The sequence below is a fragment of the Panthera uncia genome, assembly GCF_023721935.1.
Source record: "Panthera uncia isolate 11264 chromosome C1 unlocalized genomic scaffold, Puncia_PCG_1.0 HiC_scaffold_4, whole genome shotgun sequence".
Taxonomy (NCBI): Eukaryota; Metazoa; Chordata; class Mammalia; order Carnivora; family Felidae; genus Panthera; species Panthera uncia.
In genome coordinates this window covers 63,110,980-63,130,745 of record NW_026057585.1, presented here as the reverse complement: position 1 = coordinate 63,130,745, position 19,766 = coordinate 63,110,980, and the positions used below count along the sequence as shown (strand labels likewise).

The following is a 19,766-nucleotide window of genomic DNA, read 5'->3' as shown; positions in this document are numbered from 1 at the left end:
TATTTCATTACTTTTAACTGGATGTATTCACTTATTTTCATAGAGGTAGCTTTATTCCCTAACAGAGGTGGAAAGAGCCTTGAACTAGGAGTCTGATGACCTAGGATCTAACTTGTAAACTCAGTTTGTCAATTTAGACAAATTATGTGAACCATTGGAACCATGTGAACCATTGGAAATAAGCCTTAAGATCCTATCTAGTTCTAAAATTCTGTTATTTTGTTATTTATGAAGAAAATGTAGACACTGCCATAGGCATAAGATTGTGCTACATGCTTTGGGGGGAAAAGATAATTTAGATAACTGACAAATGATTTTGCTTGCTTACATTCAGTTGAGGAGATGATATAGTGAACAATGAAAAGTTTAAAAGCTTTAAAGAAAATAAATATAAACAGTGTTCTTGGGAAGAGTGGAGGAAAGCAGTCCACTTCAGAGTTTCTTGTTACAATCCTGTCATGATGTGTGTGAACAATAATGGTAGATAGAAAAGGCAAATGAAAGACTTCCCCTTTTTAAGATTTTATTTTTAAGTAATCTCTACACCTGACATGGGGCTCAACCCACAACAGTCACACGCTTTACCGGCTGAGCCAGCCGGGCACCCCGAAAGATTCCCTTTTTTTTATGATTTACGAGTTATGTATATAATGAGAAAGTCATTCCTTTGATAAATATGTATAGGATACTTAGCAAATTTCTACCACCTTACTAGATGAGGGATTCACATCGAATTATATCTATAATTTCTGTTCATAAGAGTAGTCTGTCTATAAGAAGTAGTAGAGAAAATAGTTATGTAGACATGGTTGTAATATAATCTACTAAGTATAATAATAGCAATATGAGTGAAAATAGTAATGTAAAGAGAGGAGAATGCTGTTGATGGTATGATAGAAAGAGTAGGAATTCTGGAGTCAACATATCTGGGTTTATTCCTAATTTTATCACTTACTAGCTGTAGTTTCTATAAACTACCTTATACAGTTATTATGAAGATTAAATGAAAAGGAAATTAAGATTAATTGAAGGGGTGGTGCCTGACCGGCTGTCAATAGAGCATGTGACTCTTATCTTGGGATCATTAGCTCAAGCCCCACATCGAGCATAGGGCTTACTTTAAAAAAAAATTAAGAAGGAATATATGCTAAGTACTTAGCACAAAATACGATATATGTTAGATAAGTAGAAAAGGATGCTACTTTTACTTAGTTTTTACTATTTTCAGGAATGATATTTTTAGTTTTAAATATGGCTATTTATTGCTATGTATGTGTTTCAGTAATTTTGGCTGGAGGTATAGTTAAAGATTTTAAGGAAGTCATCCACTTACATGCTTTGGGGGAAAATTAAGCTTAGTTGAAGCAGAAATTAGTAGCAGTAGTAGTGGTAATCACTAGCTTTTTTTTTTTCTTTTTTTGAAGCTCTTAATTATCATCCACAATTTGCAGATGAGGAATCAAAGAATTAAATTAGCAAACAAGGTTACACAGATGCAAATTCTAGTACCACACTCCTAGGCACTATGCTTATTAAGTTACATAATTGCACCTAGATGTTTTTGTTTCTTAAAAAATTTTTCCTGAATTGTATGTAACGTTAAGTAATAGTGTTCGTTAATGTTTTCTTGTATCTGTTTGAGCGGAGCACCCTTCCCCCCCCCCAAATTATTATCTAAAAATGGAGTTATGGGTGCCTTATCTAGGTCTCAAAACATTCACTTTTCAAACTTAAATTTCTTAGGGTAAGGCTATAGTAGAAATGATTTACAAAGGGAATTTCAAAGCTGTGATGTTATTCAAAGCCAATGTAGATTTTAATTCTCTTACTATTATATGTAATTTGTCCTTTTTTTTTTTCTTAAGGAAAACTTAGAATTATATAGAATTAGGTCTCCCAGTTCTTATTTTCTCATACTAAGTTGACTATGATCAAATTACTTAATATTTCTCACAATTTCCTTTCCCCAAAAAATGGGTATAACAGTATTACAATATAGGATATAATTTGCTGATGTTTATAATAAATGTTAGTTTCATTTCCCCTTCTCCCCCTCCACTTTTTTTATCCCAGGATCTGAAATGAATATATGCTGTGACTGATTGGGTAAGATAGTTTGTCCTAAGCTTTAATCATTTTGCGTTTTATTTTATTTACAGGGTATTAGATTTTAGGGATGATGAGAATAATAAAGGATTTCTGAAGATCCTATATATTTTTTCTTGTTGAAGGAAAAATCTTATCCAAGAAGCTGGTTGTTGTACTTATAAAAACCTTTCTAGGAAATGTTTTAAGCCACAAGACCAATCCTCATGACTTGTAATTATTACCACCAATTGTAGTAACAGCTTAGTGATAAGAAATTCATTGTATTTTCCTTCTTTCAGCAACTTCTTCAAATAGTGAAGCAGAAAACCAATCAAAATTCAGTGGACACTACTTTGAAGTTTACTTTGAGTGCACTTTGGAACCTCACAGACGAATCTCCAACCACTTGCAGACATTTTATTGAAAACCAAGGGTTAGAACTCTTCATGCGGGTTCTAGAGGTTAGAATGGGAATTTAGCCTATAGTTTTGACATTGATTGATTAAAATATTCATTTATTATATTTGATTCTTTACGTAGTTACAGGTTTTTCTTTCTTTTTACAGTCTTTCCCAACTGAGTCATCCATTCAACAGAAAGTTCTAGGACTTTTGGTAAGATATAAATATTTCCTGCTAAATTCCAAGCTGTAATTAATTATTTTTCTTCTGAGATAATACATTGAAAGTTGTTTCTCTATTTGTAAACACTTAATGACATCAGAAAATATATACAATATAATGAAGTGGCAAAAAAAGCAGGCCATAAAACAATGTATACATATTAGGATTTTCGCCACATTAAAAGCAAAAATATAAATTACATAATTTTCTCTATATTTTTTGGAATAATACAAAGCTTTATAGTGGGCCAATTTTACTTTTATAATCAGGGGGAAAATGTCATTAAAAAATCTCACTAAATTGTAAGTGTTCTCACATGCTATGTTTGGTAATTAATAATTACTACTTAAAAGACTGCTTAACAAATTAGATATTCCAAGGGCACATGGGTGGCTCAGTCAGTTAAGTGTCCCAACTCTTGATTTCAGCTAAGGTCATGATCTCACAGTTTGTAAGTTCCAGCCCGGCATAAGGTGAGTTCGAGCCAGCTTCTGGTGAGCTCAAGCCCTGTTTCCAGTGAGCTCTGAGCCCTGCAGCGGGTGAGCTCAGGCCCTGCAGCAGGTGAACTTGAGTCCTGCTTCAGGCTGCAAGCTGACAGTGTGGAGCCTGCATGGGATTCTCTCTCTCCCTCTCTCTGCCCCTCGTGGGATTCTCTTTTTACCTCTCTCTCTGCCCCTTGTTCACTCATGCTCTCTCTCTCTCTCTCTCAAAAATAAACAAACTAAAAAAAAAAGAGCTTAAATCACACACACAAAAAATTAAAAAAACATAGTGAGCCCTCTAGGATTTGAGATAAAGGTGAAGGATCAAATGTTTTGTTAACTTTAATCACCGCAACATTAGAAACATGCCTGTGTGGTAAAAGCTCTTTTTAGAGCAGATCTGTGCTTTTGAGGAATTAGATCATGGGAGGCATAGATTAGTGAGTAAAATATATATACATCAGTGTTTGTTTTATAGATGCAAGAGTATGAGATACTGAGCAATGAGAGATGGATTTTGGGGAAAGCTAAGGGCTGGCATTTAAAGAAGACCTATCTGTTCACTGTAGCTTCAGGTTAATATAAAGTAGAAAATGTAGGGGCGCCTGGGTGGCTCAGTCGGTTAAGCGTCCGACTTCGGCTCGGGTCACGATCTTGCGGTATGTGAGTTCGAGCCCCGCGTCGGGCTCTGTGCTGACTGCTCAGAGCCTGGAGCCTGTTTCAGATTCTGTGTCTCCCTCTCTCTCTGACCCTCCCCTGTTCATGCTCTGTCTCTCTCTTTCTCAAAAATAAATAAATGTTAAAAAAAATTTAAAAAAAAAAAGTAGAAAATGTAAAAAGACCTAAATTCCCAGAAATAGGGAAGTATTAAATAAATGAAGGTATTTGATTATTTTATTCAGGGTTCATAGGGATTATTAGATACAGAAGTTGGTTCACATCACCACAAGAGGAAAGGTGGAATTTAAGTATTCCATAAGGCTTTAAGAGAGCTTCCATAGGGCTTTAAAAATGCTTTTTTTAATTTCAAAAAGAATACATGTTTATTATAACTAGTGAAACAGTGCAAAAGTGTATTTGAAAAGCTTAAGACTCTGTCCCCAGACTTCAATCATTTTCATTTCCATGAGGTAATTAATATTAATACAACCTGGTGTGCTTTCTTCCAGATCTTTCTCCGTTACTTTGTGTTTGAATTTTTTTTTCAATAACCTATTTTGAAATGTTGCATCTAAATTTTTTGTGGTCAGAGAACATACTTTGATGTGAGTCCTTTGGAATTTATTGACTTGTGTATGACCCAGAATATGATCTTTGTAAATGTTCCGTGTGTAGTATGGAGCCTGCTTTGGATTCTCTCTCTCTTTCTCTCTTTGCCCTACCCCCTGCGCATGCACACATGGGTCCATGCACTCTCTCTCTCAGTAAATAAAATGTTAAGAAAGAAGAAAAATGAATGGAAATGCCTTTTCATATTTGAATATGTGAGATTAGAGAGGAGCGATGATTAATCATTGATGCTGGTGGAAAAATAGATTATACACATTCATGTAGTGTATAGTTAAACTTGTCTCTTCTACCCTCTTTTTCATAGTTGAAGAAGAAAACTTGTTAGTCATTACAGACAATACATTTGGACATGATGCCTTTCACTTTCATTTATTATAAAATGACTTAAGCTAAGGAACAAGTAATCTCTTAACAATCCAAAGTTCAGTGTTTTGGTTCCTAAGAAATGGAATCAACATGTTAGGAAGAAAATTATTGTTTCATAGTAGATCAAATTAAGTTTTAAGAATGAGGATTAATCTTCAGAGCAGTATGTTAAGTTGGATCTTAGATCCTTTAGACCCATAGTCTAAATTGGAAACCCCTCAGTTGTTTCCCATGCGAACAGAGGTCTTCCTTATGTACTGTGTAAGGAAGCCATCACATCCCAAGCCCAGATAAAACGTCTACCTTATATAGGCCAGCAGTCAAACTTTGGCATTCAGTGGAGGTCTGAGGCTGTGAAATTTTTAAGACACAAATTACTATAATGAGGGGTGGCTGGCTGGCTGAGTTGGTAGAGCACGTGACTCTTGATATCAGGGTTGTAGGTTCAAGCCCCATGTTAGGTGCAGAGATTACTTAAAAATAAAAAATCTTAGGGGCGCCTGGGTGGCACAGTTGGTTAAGCGTCCGACTTCAGCCAGGTCACGATCTCGCGGTCCATGAGTTCGAGCCCCGCGTCAGGCTCTGGGCTAATGGCTCGGAGCCTGGAGCCTGTTTCCGATTCTGTGTCTCCCTCTCTCTCTGACCCTCCCCCGTTCATGCTCTGTCTCTCTCTGTCCCAAAAATAAATTAAAAACGTTGAAAAATAAATAAATAAATAAATAAAAAATAAAAAATCTTAAAAAACGATCACTGTATTGCTCAAAGGGATGCTTTTTTGCCTTCATTTTATTTATGCTCTCCACATTATTCAGAACTGCTAATCCCTTTGTCCTTTTGATACACTCACCCCTCTCTGCTTTCTTGATAACCAAACTTTACTGGTTTTTCTTCAACCTCTGTTACTGTTGCTTCTCAGCTTGGAGTTTCTCCAGACCAACAGATGGTATAAATTTGAACTACAATCTTGCATGAGGACAGCCCCTTATTGAAAATGGCAAGAGAAGACTTTTCCTTTTAGGCCAGATCCCAGATTACAATAGGCCTCTTTTTCATTCACCTATGTCAGTCTACTCTTTTTCTGAGGTGTGATACTTTGAAAATCCTTGTCTTATATGTGAAGTCTTAGTTCCAGTTTTTAGCCTTACTTTCTGCCTTTGCATGGCTATTAAAACCCAGTGCTCTTGACTCTACAAGTCAGTGATGGCCTGTTACTGCTCTGGTTTGGTTCCCTATTTGCTTTTTATCCCAGCAGGTTACATATTTAAAGGTTGTTGGGTCACCTAGGTGGCTCAGTCAGTTAAGTGTCTGACGCTTGATTTTGGCTCAGCTCATGATCAAGTCTTAGTTCATGGGATCGAGCCCCACATCCAACCTCTGTGCTGGCAGCACGGAGCCTGCTTTAGATTCTCTCTTTCCCTCTCTCTCTGCCCACCGACCCCCTTGTGCTCACATGCTCTCTCAAATAAATAAACATTTTAAAAATAAATATACAAACAAATAAATAAAGGTTGTTAGCTGTTTTCCCACTATCACTTCTAGATATTTTATAGCAGGGGATTTTTTTAGGTTATCCACCTCATCATTTTGCCTGAAAAAGGAACTCACTACTGTTTCTGTATTATTTTATTGTTTTGGGAGGAGAGAAAATAAATCACCCATAAGCACACTGTGTTAACATAACAAAAGTCTTCACCTTTTATGTATATGCAGATACATGTTTATTTTTTTTAATGTTTATTTATTTTTGAGACAGACAGAGAACATGCGTGGGCACAAGTCAGGGAGGGGAGAGAGAAGAAGACAGATTATCTGAAGCGGGCTCTGCACTGACAGATGAGGGGCTCATACTCACAAACTGTGAGATCATGACCTGAGCCAAAGTCAGACACTTAACCAACTGAGCAACCCAGGTGCCCCTGCAGATATGTGTTTAAATTGTTACAATCTCTGTTCCTTCTTAGAATACAAATGGTCATTTAGCCATTATGCATATTACTTCAATTTTTATATCTTCTTTTCTTCCAGAATAATATAGCTGAAGTACAAGAATTGCATTCTGAACTAATGTGGAAAGATTTTATAGACCACATCAGTAGCCTCCTGCATAGTGTTGAAGTGGAAGTCAGTTACTTTGCAGCTGGAATTATTGCCCATTTAATATCTAGAGGTGAACAAGCTTGGACATTGAGCCGTAGCCAGAGGAATTCTCTTCTGGATGATCTGGTAAGGTCATTTGGTGTTTTCTAGAAGCATACAAACAAACATTCATTGTAGTTAAGCTATCAGAGTTTCATAATGCAATAATGCAGTGCTAAATAAATATTGTATTCTTTCTTTTGTGTCTTGTGTCTTGCAGCATTCAGCTATTTTGAAATGGCCAACTCCAGAGTGTGAGATGGTAGCATACAGGTAATTAGCAAGATAATTAATATTAAGCCCTTAACCTAGTCATTTCGCTTGCTTGGAGATTATTGCTACCAGGTGTATAATGTATTTTCCCTCAGGCATCTATCTTCTTACTGGTTTTAAAAGGATTGAAATATTTTCACTTTTTTCTGTTACCTGTCATTCATCATTTCTTCTTTCATTTCACATTTATTGAAGAAAGTGCCAAGGACCTGTTCTATGCTCTTGAAATTCAAAGATGAGTAAGACGTGTTGCCTACATTGAAGAGGCAGAGGAGAGAATAGGTGAACTAGAAGATAAAATTATGGAAAAAGAGGAAGCTGAGAAAAAGATAAAAAAATCCAGGAGTGTGAGGGGAAAATTAGAGAACTAAGTGATGCACTAAAGAGAAATAATCTACCCATAATTGGTATTCCAGAGGAGGAAGAGAGAGGGAAAGGTGCTGAAGGTGTACTTGAAGAAATCATAGCTGAGAACTTCCCTGATCTGGGGAAGGAAAAAGGCATTGAAATCCAAGAGGCACAGAGAACTCCCTTCAGACATAACTTGAATCGATCTTCTGCACGACATATCATGGTGAAACTGGCAAAATAATAAGGATAAAGAGAAAATTCTGAAAGCAGCTAGGGATAAACGTACTCTAACATATAAAGGGAGACCAATAAGACTCCTGACGGATCTCTCTACTGAAACTTGGCAGGCCAGAAAGGAATGGCAGGAAATCTTCAATGTGATGAACAGAAAAAATATGCAGCCGAGAATCCTTTATCCAGCAAATCTGTCATTTAGAATAGAAGGAGAGATAAAGGTCTTCCCAAACAAACAAAAGCTGAAGGAATTCATCACCACTAAACCAGCCCTACAAGAGATCCTAAGGGGGATCCTGTGAGACAAAGTACCAGAGACAACGCTACAAGCATGAAACCTACAGACATCACAATGACTCTAAACTCATATCTTTCTATAATAACACTGAATGTAAATGGACTAAATGCACCAACCAAAAGACATAGGGTATCAGAATGGATAAAAAAATAAGACCCATCTATTTGCTGTCTACAAGAAACTCATTTTAGACCTGAGGACACCTTCAGATTGAAAGTGAGGGGATGACGAATTATTTATCATGCTACTGGAAGTCAAAAGAGAGCTGGAGTAGCCATACTTATATCAGACAAACTAGACTTTAAATTAAAGGCTGTAACAAGACATGAAGAAGGGCATTATATAATAATCACAGGGTCTATCCATCAGGAAGAGCTAACAATTATAAATGTCTATGTGCCGAATATGGGAGCCCCCAAATATATAAAACAAATACTCACAAACATAAGTAACCTTATTGATAAGAATGTGGTAATTGCAGGGGACTTTAACACCCCACTTACAGCAATGGATAGATCATCTAGACACATGGTCAATAAAGAAACAAGGGCCCTGAATGATACATTGGATCAGATGGACTTGACAGATATATTTAGAACTCTGCATCCCAAAGCAACAGAATATACTTTCTTCTCGAGTGCACATGGAACATTCTCCAAGATACATCACATCCTGGGTCACAAAATAGCCCTTTATAAGTATAAAAGAACTGAGATCATACCATGCACACTTTCAGATCACAATGCTATGAAGCTTGAAATCAACCACAAGAAAAAGTCTGGAAAACCTCCAAAAGCATGGAGGTTAAAGAATACCCTACCAAAGAATGAATGGGTCAACCAGGCAATTAGAGAAGAAATTTAAAAATATATGGAAACAAACAAAAATGAAAATACAACAATCCAAACACTGTGGGATGCAGCAAAGGCAGTCCTGAGAGGAAAATACATTGCAATCCAGGCCTATCTCAAGAAACAAGAAAAATCCCAAATACAAAATCTAACAACACACCTAAAGGAAATAGAAGCAGAACAGCAAAGACAGCCTAAACCCAGCAGAAGAAGAGAAATAATAAAGATCAGAGCAGAAATAAACAATATAGAATCTAAAAAAACTGTAGAGCAGATCAACGAAGCCAAGAGTTGTTTGTTTGAAAAAATAAACAAAATTGATAAACCTCTAGACAGGCTTCTCAAAAAGAAAAGGGAGATGACCCAAATAGATAAAATCATGCATGAAAATGGAATTATTACAACCAATCCCTCAGAAATACAAGCAATTAGGGGCGCCTGGGTGGCGCAGTCGGTTAAGCGTCCGACTTCAGCCAGGTCACGATCTCGCGGTCCGTGAGTTCGAGCCCTGCGTCAGGCTCTGGGCTGATGGCTCGGAGCCTGGAGCCTGCTTCCGATTCTGTGTCTCCCTCTCTCTCTGCCCCTCCCCCGTTCATGCTCTGTCTCTCTCTGTCTCAAAAATAAATAAATGTTAAAAAAAAAAAATTTAAAAAAAAAAAAAAAGAAAGAAATACAAGCAATTATCGGCGAATACTATGAAAAACTATATGCCAACAAACTGGACAACCTGGAAGAAATGGACAAATTCCTAAACACCCACACACTTCCAAAACTCAATCAGGAGGAAATAGAAAGCTTGAACAGACCCATAACCAGTGAATAAATTGAATCAGTTATCAAAAACTTCCCAACAAATAAGAGTCCAGGACCAGATGGCCTCTCAGGGGAGTTCTACCAGACGTTCAAGGCAGAGATAATACCTATCCTTCTCAAGCTATTCCAAGAAATAGAAAGGGAAGGAAAACTTCCAGACTCATTCTATGAAGCCAGTATTACTTTGATTCCTAAACCAGACAGAGACCCAGTAAAAAAAGAGAACTACAGGCCAATATCCCTGATGAGTATGGATGCAAAAATTCTCAATAAGATACTAGCAAATCGAATTCAACAGCATATAAAAAGAATTATTCACCATGATCAAGTGGGATTCATTCCTGGGATGCAGGGCTGGTTCAGCATTCGCAAATCAATCAATGTGATACATCACATTAATAAAAGAAAAGATAAGAACCATATGATCCTGTCAATCGATGCAGAAAAAGCATTTGACAAAATTCAGCCTCCTTTCTTAATAAAAACCCTCGAGAAAGTCGGGATAGAAAGAACATACTTAAACACCATAAAAGCCATTTATGAAAAGCCCACAGCTAACATCATCCTCAATGGGGAAAAACTGAGAGCTTTTTCCCTGAGATCAGGAACACGGCAGGGATGTCCACTCTCACCGCTGTTGTTTAACATAGTGTTGGAAGTGCTAGCATCAGCAATCAGCCAACAAAAGGAAATCAAAGGCATCAAAATTGGCAGAGATGAAGTTAAGCTTTCACTTTTTGCAGATGACATGCTGTTATACATGGAAAATCCGATAGACTCCACCAAAAGTCTGCTAGAACTGATACATGAATTCAGCAGTTGCAGGATACAAAATCAATGTACAGAAATCAGTTGCATTCTTATACACTAATAATGAAACAACAGAAAGACAAATAAAGAAACTGATCCCATTCACAATTGCACCAAAAAGCATAAAATACCTAGGAATAAACCTGACCAAAGATGTAAAAAATCTGTATGCTGAAAACTATAGAAAGCTTATGAAGGAAATTGAAGGATATAAAGAAATGGAAAAACATTCCGTGCTCATGGGTTGGAAGAATAAATATTGTCAAAATGTCAATACTACCCAAAGCTATCTACACATTCAATGCAATCCCAATCAAAATTGCACCAGCATTCTTCTCGAAGCTAGAACAAGCAATCCTAAAACTCCTATGGAACCACAAAAGGCCCCGAATAGCCAAAGTAATTTTGAAGAAGAAGACCAAAGCAGGAGGCATCACAATCCCAGACTTTAGCCTCTACTACAAAGCTGTCATCATCAAGACAGCATGGTATTGGCACAAAAACAGACACATAGACCAATGGAATAGAATAGAAACCCCAGAACTAGACCCACAAACGTATGGCCAACTAATCTTTGACAAAGCAGAGAAGAATATCCAATGGAAAAAAGACAGTCTCTTTAACAAATGGTGCTGGGAGAACTGGACAGCAACATGCAGAAGGTTGAAACTAGACCACTTTCTCACACCATTCACAAAAACAAACTCAAAATGGATAAAGGACCTGAATGTGAAGCAGGAAACCATCAAAACCCTAGAGGAGAAAACAGGAAAAGACCTCTCTGACCTCAGCTGTAGCAATTTCTTACTTGACACATCCCCAAAGGCAAGGGAATTAAAAGCAAAAATGAACTATTGGGACCTCGTGAAGATAAAAAGCTTCTGCACAGCAAAGGAAACAATCAACAAAACTAAAAGGCAACCAACGGAATGGGAAAAGATATTTGCAAATGACATATCGGACAAAGGGCTAGTATCTGAAATGTATAGAGCTCACCAAACTCCACACCCGAAAAACAAATAATCCAGTGAAGAAATGGGCAGAAAACATGAATAGACATTTCTCTAAAGAAGACATCCGATGGCCAACAGGCACATGAAAAGATGCTCAACGTCGCACCTCATCAGGGAAATAATCAAAACCACACTCAGATATCATCTCACGCCAGTCAGAGTGGCCAAAATGAACAAATCAGGAGACTATAGATGCTGGAGAGGATGTGGAGAAACAGGAACCCTCTTGCACTGTTGGTGAGAATGCAAACTGGTGCAGTTGCTCTGGAAAACAGTGTGGAGGTTCCTCAAAAAATTAAAAACAGACCTACCCTATGACCTAGCAGTAGCACTGCTAGGAATTTACCCAAGGGATACAGGAGTACTGATGCATAGGGGCACTTGTACCCCAATGTTTATAGCAGCACTCTCAACAATAGCCAAATTATGGAAAGAACCTAAATGTCCATCAAGTGATGAATGGATAAAGAAATTGTGGTTTATATACACAATGGAGTACTACGTGGCAATGAGAAAGAATGAAATATGGCCCTTTTGTAGCAACGTGGATGGAACTGGAGAGTGTTATGCTGAGTGAAATAAGCCATACAGAGAAAGACAGATACCATATGTTTTCACTCTTATGTGGATCCTGAGAAACTTAACAGGAACCCATGGGGGAGGGGAAGGAGAAAAAGAGAGAGAGAGAGAGAGGGGTTAGAGTGGGAGAGAGCCAAAGCATAAAAGACTCTTAAAAACTGAGAACAAACTGAGGGCTGATGGGGGGTGGGAGATGGGTATTGAAGAGGGCACCTTTTGGGATGAGCACTGGGTGTTGTATGGAAACCAATTTGACAATAAATTTCATATATTTAAAAAAAAAAGATGAATCCAATAAACTAATCTGGGGGGGAAAAAAAAAGACATGTTGCCTACAGAGAAGAACCTTACAGCCTAGTGAGGGACACCAAATGTGAATCAGACATAATTCACTATTAAGCTAGTTATATACATAGGATGCTATGAAATTAAAGATGACAGTACTTAAATGCAATGGAAAATGGTAAAAAGCCTCCAGAGGAAGTAAATTATGAGCTGAATTTTGAGAGATAACTAAGTAGGGGCAGAAGATTTTAGGAAGAAGAGATAATGTCTTAATGCAAAGAGGTCCAGGACAAGATGACACACTGAAAGAACTAGAAGTAGCACCAGGTTAGTTTGGGGAAACAGTTTGTGATAATTTCTTAAAGTGCATATTGGATGCCTCACTGTTTATGACAGGTGACTTCAGAGCTAAGTTACTAATTTCCTGAAGGACTCCATATTGCCATATAAATAACATTATTGCATCTTATTTTTGTTCTCTACTTCACAAATGCTGATAGTGCCAACATTTTTTATTTCCCCAACTTATGTTCTATCTATTTTGGAGCAGAAGGCAGAGGACTGGTAGAAATTGAAAGGCTGGTATTCACTTTCGTGGTGTTCTACCAGATAGTTGCCAATTAACTCCTCCTTTTCTCAGTTTCCAAAACAAGGTCTGTTATTCTTAAATGTTTATCTTCAATACCAAAAGAGTATTTCCAAAAAAATATTTCTGCCAGTACCTTGTTCTGATCACCTTCCAACTTTTGTACCAAAACTTTATATGAATATGATCCTTTCTCAAGTGTCTCAAGACAAGGAAAAAATGCTCTATAATTCATTTATATTAGTTTAAAAATAGTTGGATGAAATTTCTAGTATGAAAAGCTCAGGAATGATTGCTTTAGAAATGACACTAAGTATAGGATGTAACTTTATTTTTTTTCTTTTGAAACTTTAGGTCCTTTAATCCATTTTTCCCTTTACTTGGCTGTTTCACAACACCAGGAGTCCAGCTATGGGCAGTTTGGGCCATGCAACATGTCTGCAGCAAGAATCGTATGTACCAAAAAGAGAACTATGTTTTTCTTTTTCAAGTGATATTCTCCTTAACACAAGAAAGCCATTTCTAAATGGTATATTTAAAAAAAAATTTTTTTTTTTACATTTATTTCTTTTTGAGAGACAGAGACAGAGCACAAGTAGGGGAGGGGCAGAGAGAGAGGGAGACACAGAATCTGAAGCAGGCTGCAGGCTCCGAGCTGTCAGCACAGAGTCCAACGTGGGGCTCGAACTCACAAATCGCGAGATCGTGACCTGAGCCGAAGTCGGACGCCTAGCCGACTGAGCCACCCAGGCGCCCCTTTAAATGGTATATTGAAGTGATTTTTTTTTTTTTTAAGGACACAGATTTTAAAAGACACAATATAAGAACCTTTAGGGGTGCCTGGCTGGCTCAGTTGGTAGAGCATGCAACTTTTGATCTCAGGATCATGAGTTCAAGCCCCACCCACACTGGGTGCAGAGATTACTTAAGAGAGAATCTTAGGTTATAAACTAAATTTATTCTTTCAGAATTATCTCAGTAATACTAGATACTGAATGATAGTGATGAATGAGACACTGTTCTGACGTCATGGAGTATAAAAATTAGGTTCCTACATGGGGTGCCTGGGCGGCTCAGTTGGCTAAATGTCTGACACTTGACCTCAGCTCAAGTCATGATCTCAGGTTGTGAGTTCAAGCCCCGTGCTGGGCCTTAAAAAAAAAAAAAAAAAAGGAGCCTATAGTGAGTCCATTTGCTAATCAAAAGTTTTAAGGTGATCCAGTGATTATGGTACATTTCAGTACCCAGCCCTCATCCACATAAAACTTCATTGTTTAAGACATTGCTGTCTGCATTCATGGTCTCTGGAGAAGCAAGAATTTGGATCAGATTCCATATTATTCTTTTTTGAGGGTTATGATACAACTCTTTGTTGGTTATTTATTAATAAAATTCATTCCATTAAATGATTTGAAACACTGCAGAAAAAACACTTTAATAGTAGAAACATTTTAATAGAGTATAAATTAAAATATTTGAAATTAGGGGTGCCTGGGTGACTCAGTCGATTGTGTCTGACTTTGGCTCAGGTCATGATCTTGGGGTTTGTGGATTTGAGCCCCACGTCGGGCTCTGTGCTGAGAGCTCAGAGCCTGGAGCCTGCTTCAGATCTGTGTCTCCCTCTCTTTCTGTTCCTCCCCCACTCACGCTCTGTCTCTCTCTCTCTCAAAAATAAATACACATTAAAAACATTTTTTTTTAGTATTTAAAATTAGAGATCAGGACCAAGGAAAAATAATTGGAAAAGAAATTAAAGGTTATAGGGAAAATAGTAGAATATAAATATATAGACCATACATGGTGATTCATGTTCTTTTTGTGGCTGGGCTGCAAATAATCAGCTATATAGTTCTCTTTACATATAAGGAGGAAATACTATTCCATATCCTTACAGGGAAGTAAAGCTTTTCTGGGCAATTAACTACAAATTAAAATTTTTTTTACAGAACCTCAATAGGGATGATATTATAAATGGACTCATACAGCTAGTGTGACAGTTGTTTTTAACAATAGTGATGTAGTAAATAGCAGTAACATCTTACAAGATACCTTCTTATTCTTTGATGAAAACTCAGTGCATAACACAAAAAGGCAATTCAGTGAAAGCTCTTTTATGTGAGATACACAGAGGACAGGGGTTTAGGGAATAGGATGTGATAGAGAAAATTGCCTTGTACCCAGCTAAACTTCTACCTGGGAGCTTTTCTTTTTTTTTTTTTATTTTTTGTTAAAAAAATTTTTTTTTTAACATTTATTTTTGAGACAGAGAGAGACAGAGCATGAACGGGGGAGGGTCAGAGAGAGGGAGACACAGAATCTGAAACAGGCTCCGGGCTCTGAGCTGTCAGCACAGAGCCTGATGCGGGGCTTGAACTCACTGACCGCGAGATCATGACCTGAGCCGAAGTCGGCCGCTTAACCGACTGAGCCACCCAGGTGCCCCTACCTGGGAGCTTTTCTGACCCTTCCTACTATATTCCCCAGTTCATTCATAGACACTTCCTCTGGGGTGCCTGGGTGGTTCAGTCGGTTAAGCTTCTAACTCCTGGTTTTCAGTCAGATCATGATTTCATGATTTGTGAGTTTGAGCCCCACATCAGGCTCTGTGCTGATGATGAGGAGCCTGCTTGGGATTTTCTCTCTCTCCCTCTCTCTTTGCCCCGCTCACACTGTCTCCCCCTCTCTCTCTCAAAATAAATAAGCTTAAAAAAATTGAGACTGCCTCAATAGCTATATTAAACTGCCTCTGATCCAAAAATTTCCTCCTTTTATTGTCCTTACAGGTTCTGAGAACTCCCTAGTTTCTTAACAGCCTATCACATAAGTATTTATTTTTGTTATTACTTATAAGTGTTGATGTTCTTTTAAGTTTATTCTGTGGATGATCACCCTGAAAAATTTATTCCAAAATGCACTGTAGGGGTGCCTGTCTGGCTCGGTCAGTAGACCATGTGACTCTTGATCTTGGGGTTGTGAGTTCGAGCCCCCTGTTGAATGTAGAGATTATTTTTTAAAAAAATGAAAATAAACAAAATACACTGTAATTGGGGAATGTTAGAATATTTATCTCCAACTCAAGTAGTTTAGGTTTCTATATTCCTGCTTCCCTGGCTTATTTTGTTTATATTTAAATGGAATTGACTTCTCAGTTTGCATTAAAAGTTCTAATGCTGCTTACAGCTTTTAATAATTAAGAGATAGTATAGCATAGTAGCAAAAGCACACAGGAATCTACCTGGATTCAAATCATGTTCCAGCACTTATGTATGACATCTTGAAGAAATCAGTAAGCCTGGGGCTGCAGTTTCACATTTGTTAAATGGGAATAATAATAGTACCTATATATCACACATTATAATGAGTATTTTCCCGTATTTTAGAAAGTTTTTGACAACATGATTTTTAGTAATCACATAATCTTTATTGTATGGTATATTAGTTTCCTAGTACTACCATAACAAAGTACCACATGTGGGTGACTTAAAACAACAGGAATGTTTGTCTTTCCGTTCTGGAGGCTTGAAGTCTAAAATCAAGGTGTCTTTAGGGCCATACTTTCTGGGACAGCTCTAGGGAAGAGTTCTTCCTTGCTTCTTCTAGCTTCTGGTGTGTGCTACCAATCCTTAGCATTCCTTGGCTTTACACGCATCACTCCTGTCCGATGACCATCTTGTCCACATGTCTTCACATTGTTTTCTGTGTATATGTTTCTGTGTCCAAATCTCCCCTTTTCATAAAAGAACACCAGTCATAATGGATTAAGGTCCACTCTAATGACTTCATCTTAACTAATTATATTAGCAACAACTCGATTTCCAAATAAAGTCACAATCTGAAGTACTGGAGATTAGGACTTTAACCTGTCTTTTTGGGGGACATAACCCTTAATACATTCCTCTATACTTAATAAATGAACTTAGCAGTAATTCATATAGCCACTTCCCTATTGATCAACATTTAAGTAGTCTACCTTTTAATTTTAAAATTATATCCAAGCACTTGTTTGAGAGATATTCATCAGACCGTTATTTATAATAGCAATTAAGTCTAAATAACCTAGAGGTCCAGCAATAGATAAATGTGAAGTAATGTTGAAATACCCAGACAGTGGTATATTTGTATGTTATTAGTAAAGAAGACATGATAGAAAATTATATAAGCAGAAATTTATACTCTGGGGGCCATGACAGAGTAACTTGTACCAGACTAGCCCTCTAACCATTAATACTAGAAAACACAGGATGGGAAAGATTTGGAACAAGTCTTTCTAGACAGTAGGCAAAAGGCAGCAAAGATTCCCATCCCTGAAAGAGAACCAAGTACAGCACAGCAATTTCATTGACCTGAGGAGATAAGTTTGGTGAGATTGAGGTATCGGACAAAATGTATGGAATTTATAAGGCAGAGTAATGCAGAGGTGAAAGCTACATCTAGAAGAGACTCCAGAAATCTTTAAGGTTTCTTGAATTTTTGTCTGGTTAGTGAGCTGTGAATGTCTAGGATGAGACTCCTTGAAGTCTGAGAAAGAACAAATACCAAGGAGTGGCTAACTGAACAACACTTGGAGCTCACACAGGGTTTGGAAATACTAAACTTCCTAACACTGGAAAGAACTTAACACCCAGGGCATTCGGTACAGATGCTAGAAGAGATTAAACTAGCCCTAAAATAAAGGCTTCTCTAGGGTGACACTAACACAGCTTAAAAACAAGTTTGAAATGGTTAAGTTGCTCTGAAAATAAATTAACTTTCTGCCGGAGAAAAACTAAGCACTCTTTTAAAAAAAGAACAAAATCAGGGCGCCTGGGTGGCTCAGTCGGTTGAGCATCCGACTTCGGCTCAGGTCATGGTCTCGCAGTCCGCGAGTTCAAGCCCCGCGTCGGGCTCTGTGCTGACAGCTCAGAGCCTGGAGCCTGCTTCAGATTCTGTGTCTCCCTTTCTCTCTGACCCTCCCCTGTTCATGCTCTGTCTCTCTCTGTCTCAGAAATAAATAAAACGTTAAAAAAAAAATTTTTTTTTAAATTAAAAAAAAAAAAAAAAGAACAAAATCTAGCCTAACTCAACAACATGTTTAGTATCTGATAAAAATTGCTAGATGAGGGAAGAAGCAGGAAAATGTGACCCATACCCAGAAGAAAAATCAGACACTTGAAATAGACCCAGAAGTGATGCTGATAATGCAAATACCAGAAAAGTAACTTCAAAAAAATTTTTATAGATATGATCCAAGATTTTAAAGAAAACATGAATATTAATAGAAGAAAAAATATAAAAAGTAAATAAAATAGAAATACTATAGCTAAAACTTTAAATATTTGACATGAAAAATATCTGGATGGGGTGCCTGGGTGGCTCAGTCAGTTAAGCATCTGACTTCAACTCAAGTCATGATCTCACAGCTTGTGGGTTTGAGCCCAGCATTGGGCTCTGGCAGATAGCTCAGAGCCTGGAGCTGCTTCAGATTCTGTGTTTCTCTCTCTCTGCCTCTCCCCTGCTCGCGCTGTTTCTCTCTCTCTTAAAAGTAAATAAACATTAAGGGAAACAAAAATAGTGTAAAAACAGGGAGTGGGACAAAACAGAAGAGACTCATAAATATGGGGAACAAACTGAGGGTAACGGGAGGGGTTGTGGGAAGGGGGATGGGCTAAATGGGTAAGGGACACTAAGGAATCTACTCCTGAAATCATTGTTGCACTATATGCTAACTAATTTGGATGTAAATTATTTTTTAAAAAATTAAATTAAAATTAAAGAAAAAAATAAACATTAAAAAAGGTTCTAAAAATGAAAAAATATATATCTGAATGAACTTAATAGTAGATAACAGAAGAAAAGATCAGCAAAATTAAATGCATAGCAGTAGAAACTATCTAAACTGAAGCTTAGAGAGAAATAAAGCTTGGGGGGGCGGTGGGTATGTGGGGTGGGAAGAAAACCAGAATTACCCTGAAATCAGTACCAGACAAAGACCTTGTAAGAAAAGAAAATTACTGAACAATATCTCTCATGAATGTAGATGAGGAAATTCTTAATTTTCTAACAAATGGAACCCAACAGTGTATAAAAAGGACCAGGAAGGTTATTCCAAGAATGCAAGGTTGGTTTACATTTGAAAATCAGTGTGTTCCTTTCTATTACCAGAAGAGGAAAGAAAAGCAATCTGGGGCACCTGAGTGGCTCAGTCAGTTGAACGTCTGACTTCAGATCAGGTCATGATCTCACAGTTCATGGGCTTGAGCCCCACGTTAGGCTTTGTGCTGACAGCACGGAGCCTGCTTCAGATTCTGTCTCTCTCTCTCTCTCTCTCTCTCTGCCCCTTTCCTGCTCGCGCACTCTCTCGCTCTCAAAAATAAACATTAAAAAAAAAAAAAAAAAAACGAAAAGCAGAAAATAGATGCAGAAAAAGAATTGACAAAATCCACTACACAGTCCTGATAAAGGATGTCTAAGGAAATCCTATAGCTAACATCAAAATTAATAGTGAAAAATTAAATGTGAATGTTGCCCTACCAAGATCAGGAACAAGAGGGTGTCCAGTCTCACCATATTGAACATTGTAATGGAGGATTTGTCCAGTGTGATCAGGAAAGAAACAAAAGACATCCAGAGTGGAAAGAATGAGGTAACAGATGACCTGATTATCTCTAGAAAAATCCCATGAAATCTGCAAAAGGGCAACTAGTTCTAA

At 37.5% G+C, this 19,766-nt stretch overlaps 1 protein-coding gene across 1 annotated transcript in view; it reads left to right on the top strand.

The window, feature by feature from the left end:
• Positions 1–19,766, top strand: part of ZYG11B (zyg-11 family member B, cell cycle regulator) — a 92,858-nt gene that overhangs the window by 55,029 nt on the left and 18,063 nt on the right. The window contains exons 9-13 of the mRNA XM_049617174.1: positions 2,388–2,549; positions 2,655–2,702; positions 6,875–7,072; positions 7,206–7,258; positions 13,433–13,530. Of these exons, the coding sequence (XP_049473131.1) occupies positions 2,388–2,549; positions 2,655–2,702; positions 6,875–7,072; positions 7,206–7,258; positions 13,433–13,530 (559 nt within the window). The remainder of the gene's footprint in view (positions 1–2,387; positions 2,550–2,654; positions 2,703–6,874; positions 7,073–7,205; positions 7,259–13,432; positions 13,531–19,766) is intronic.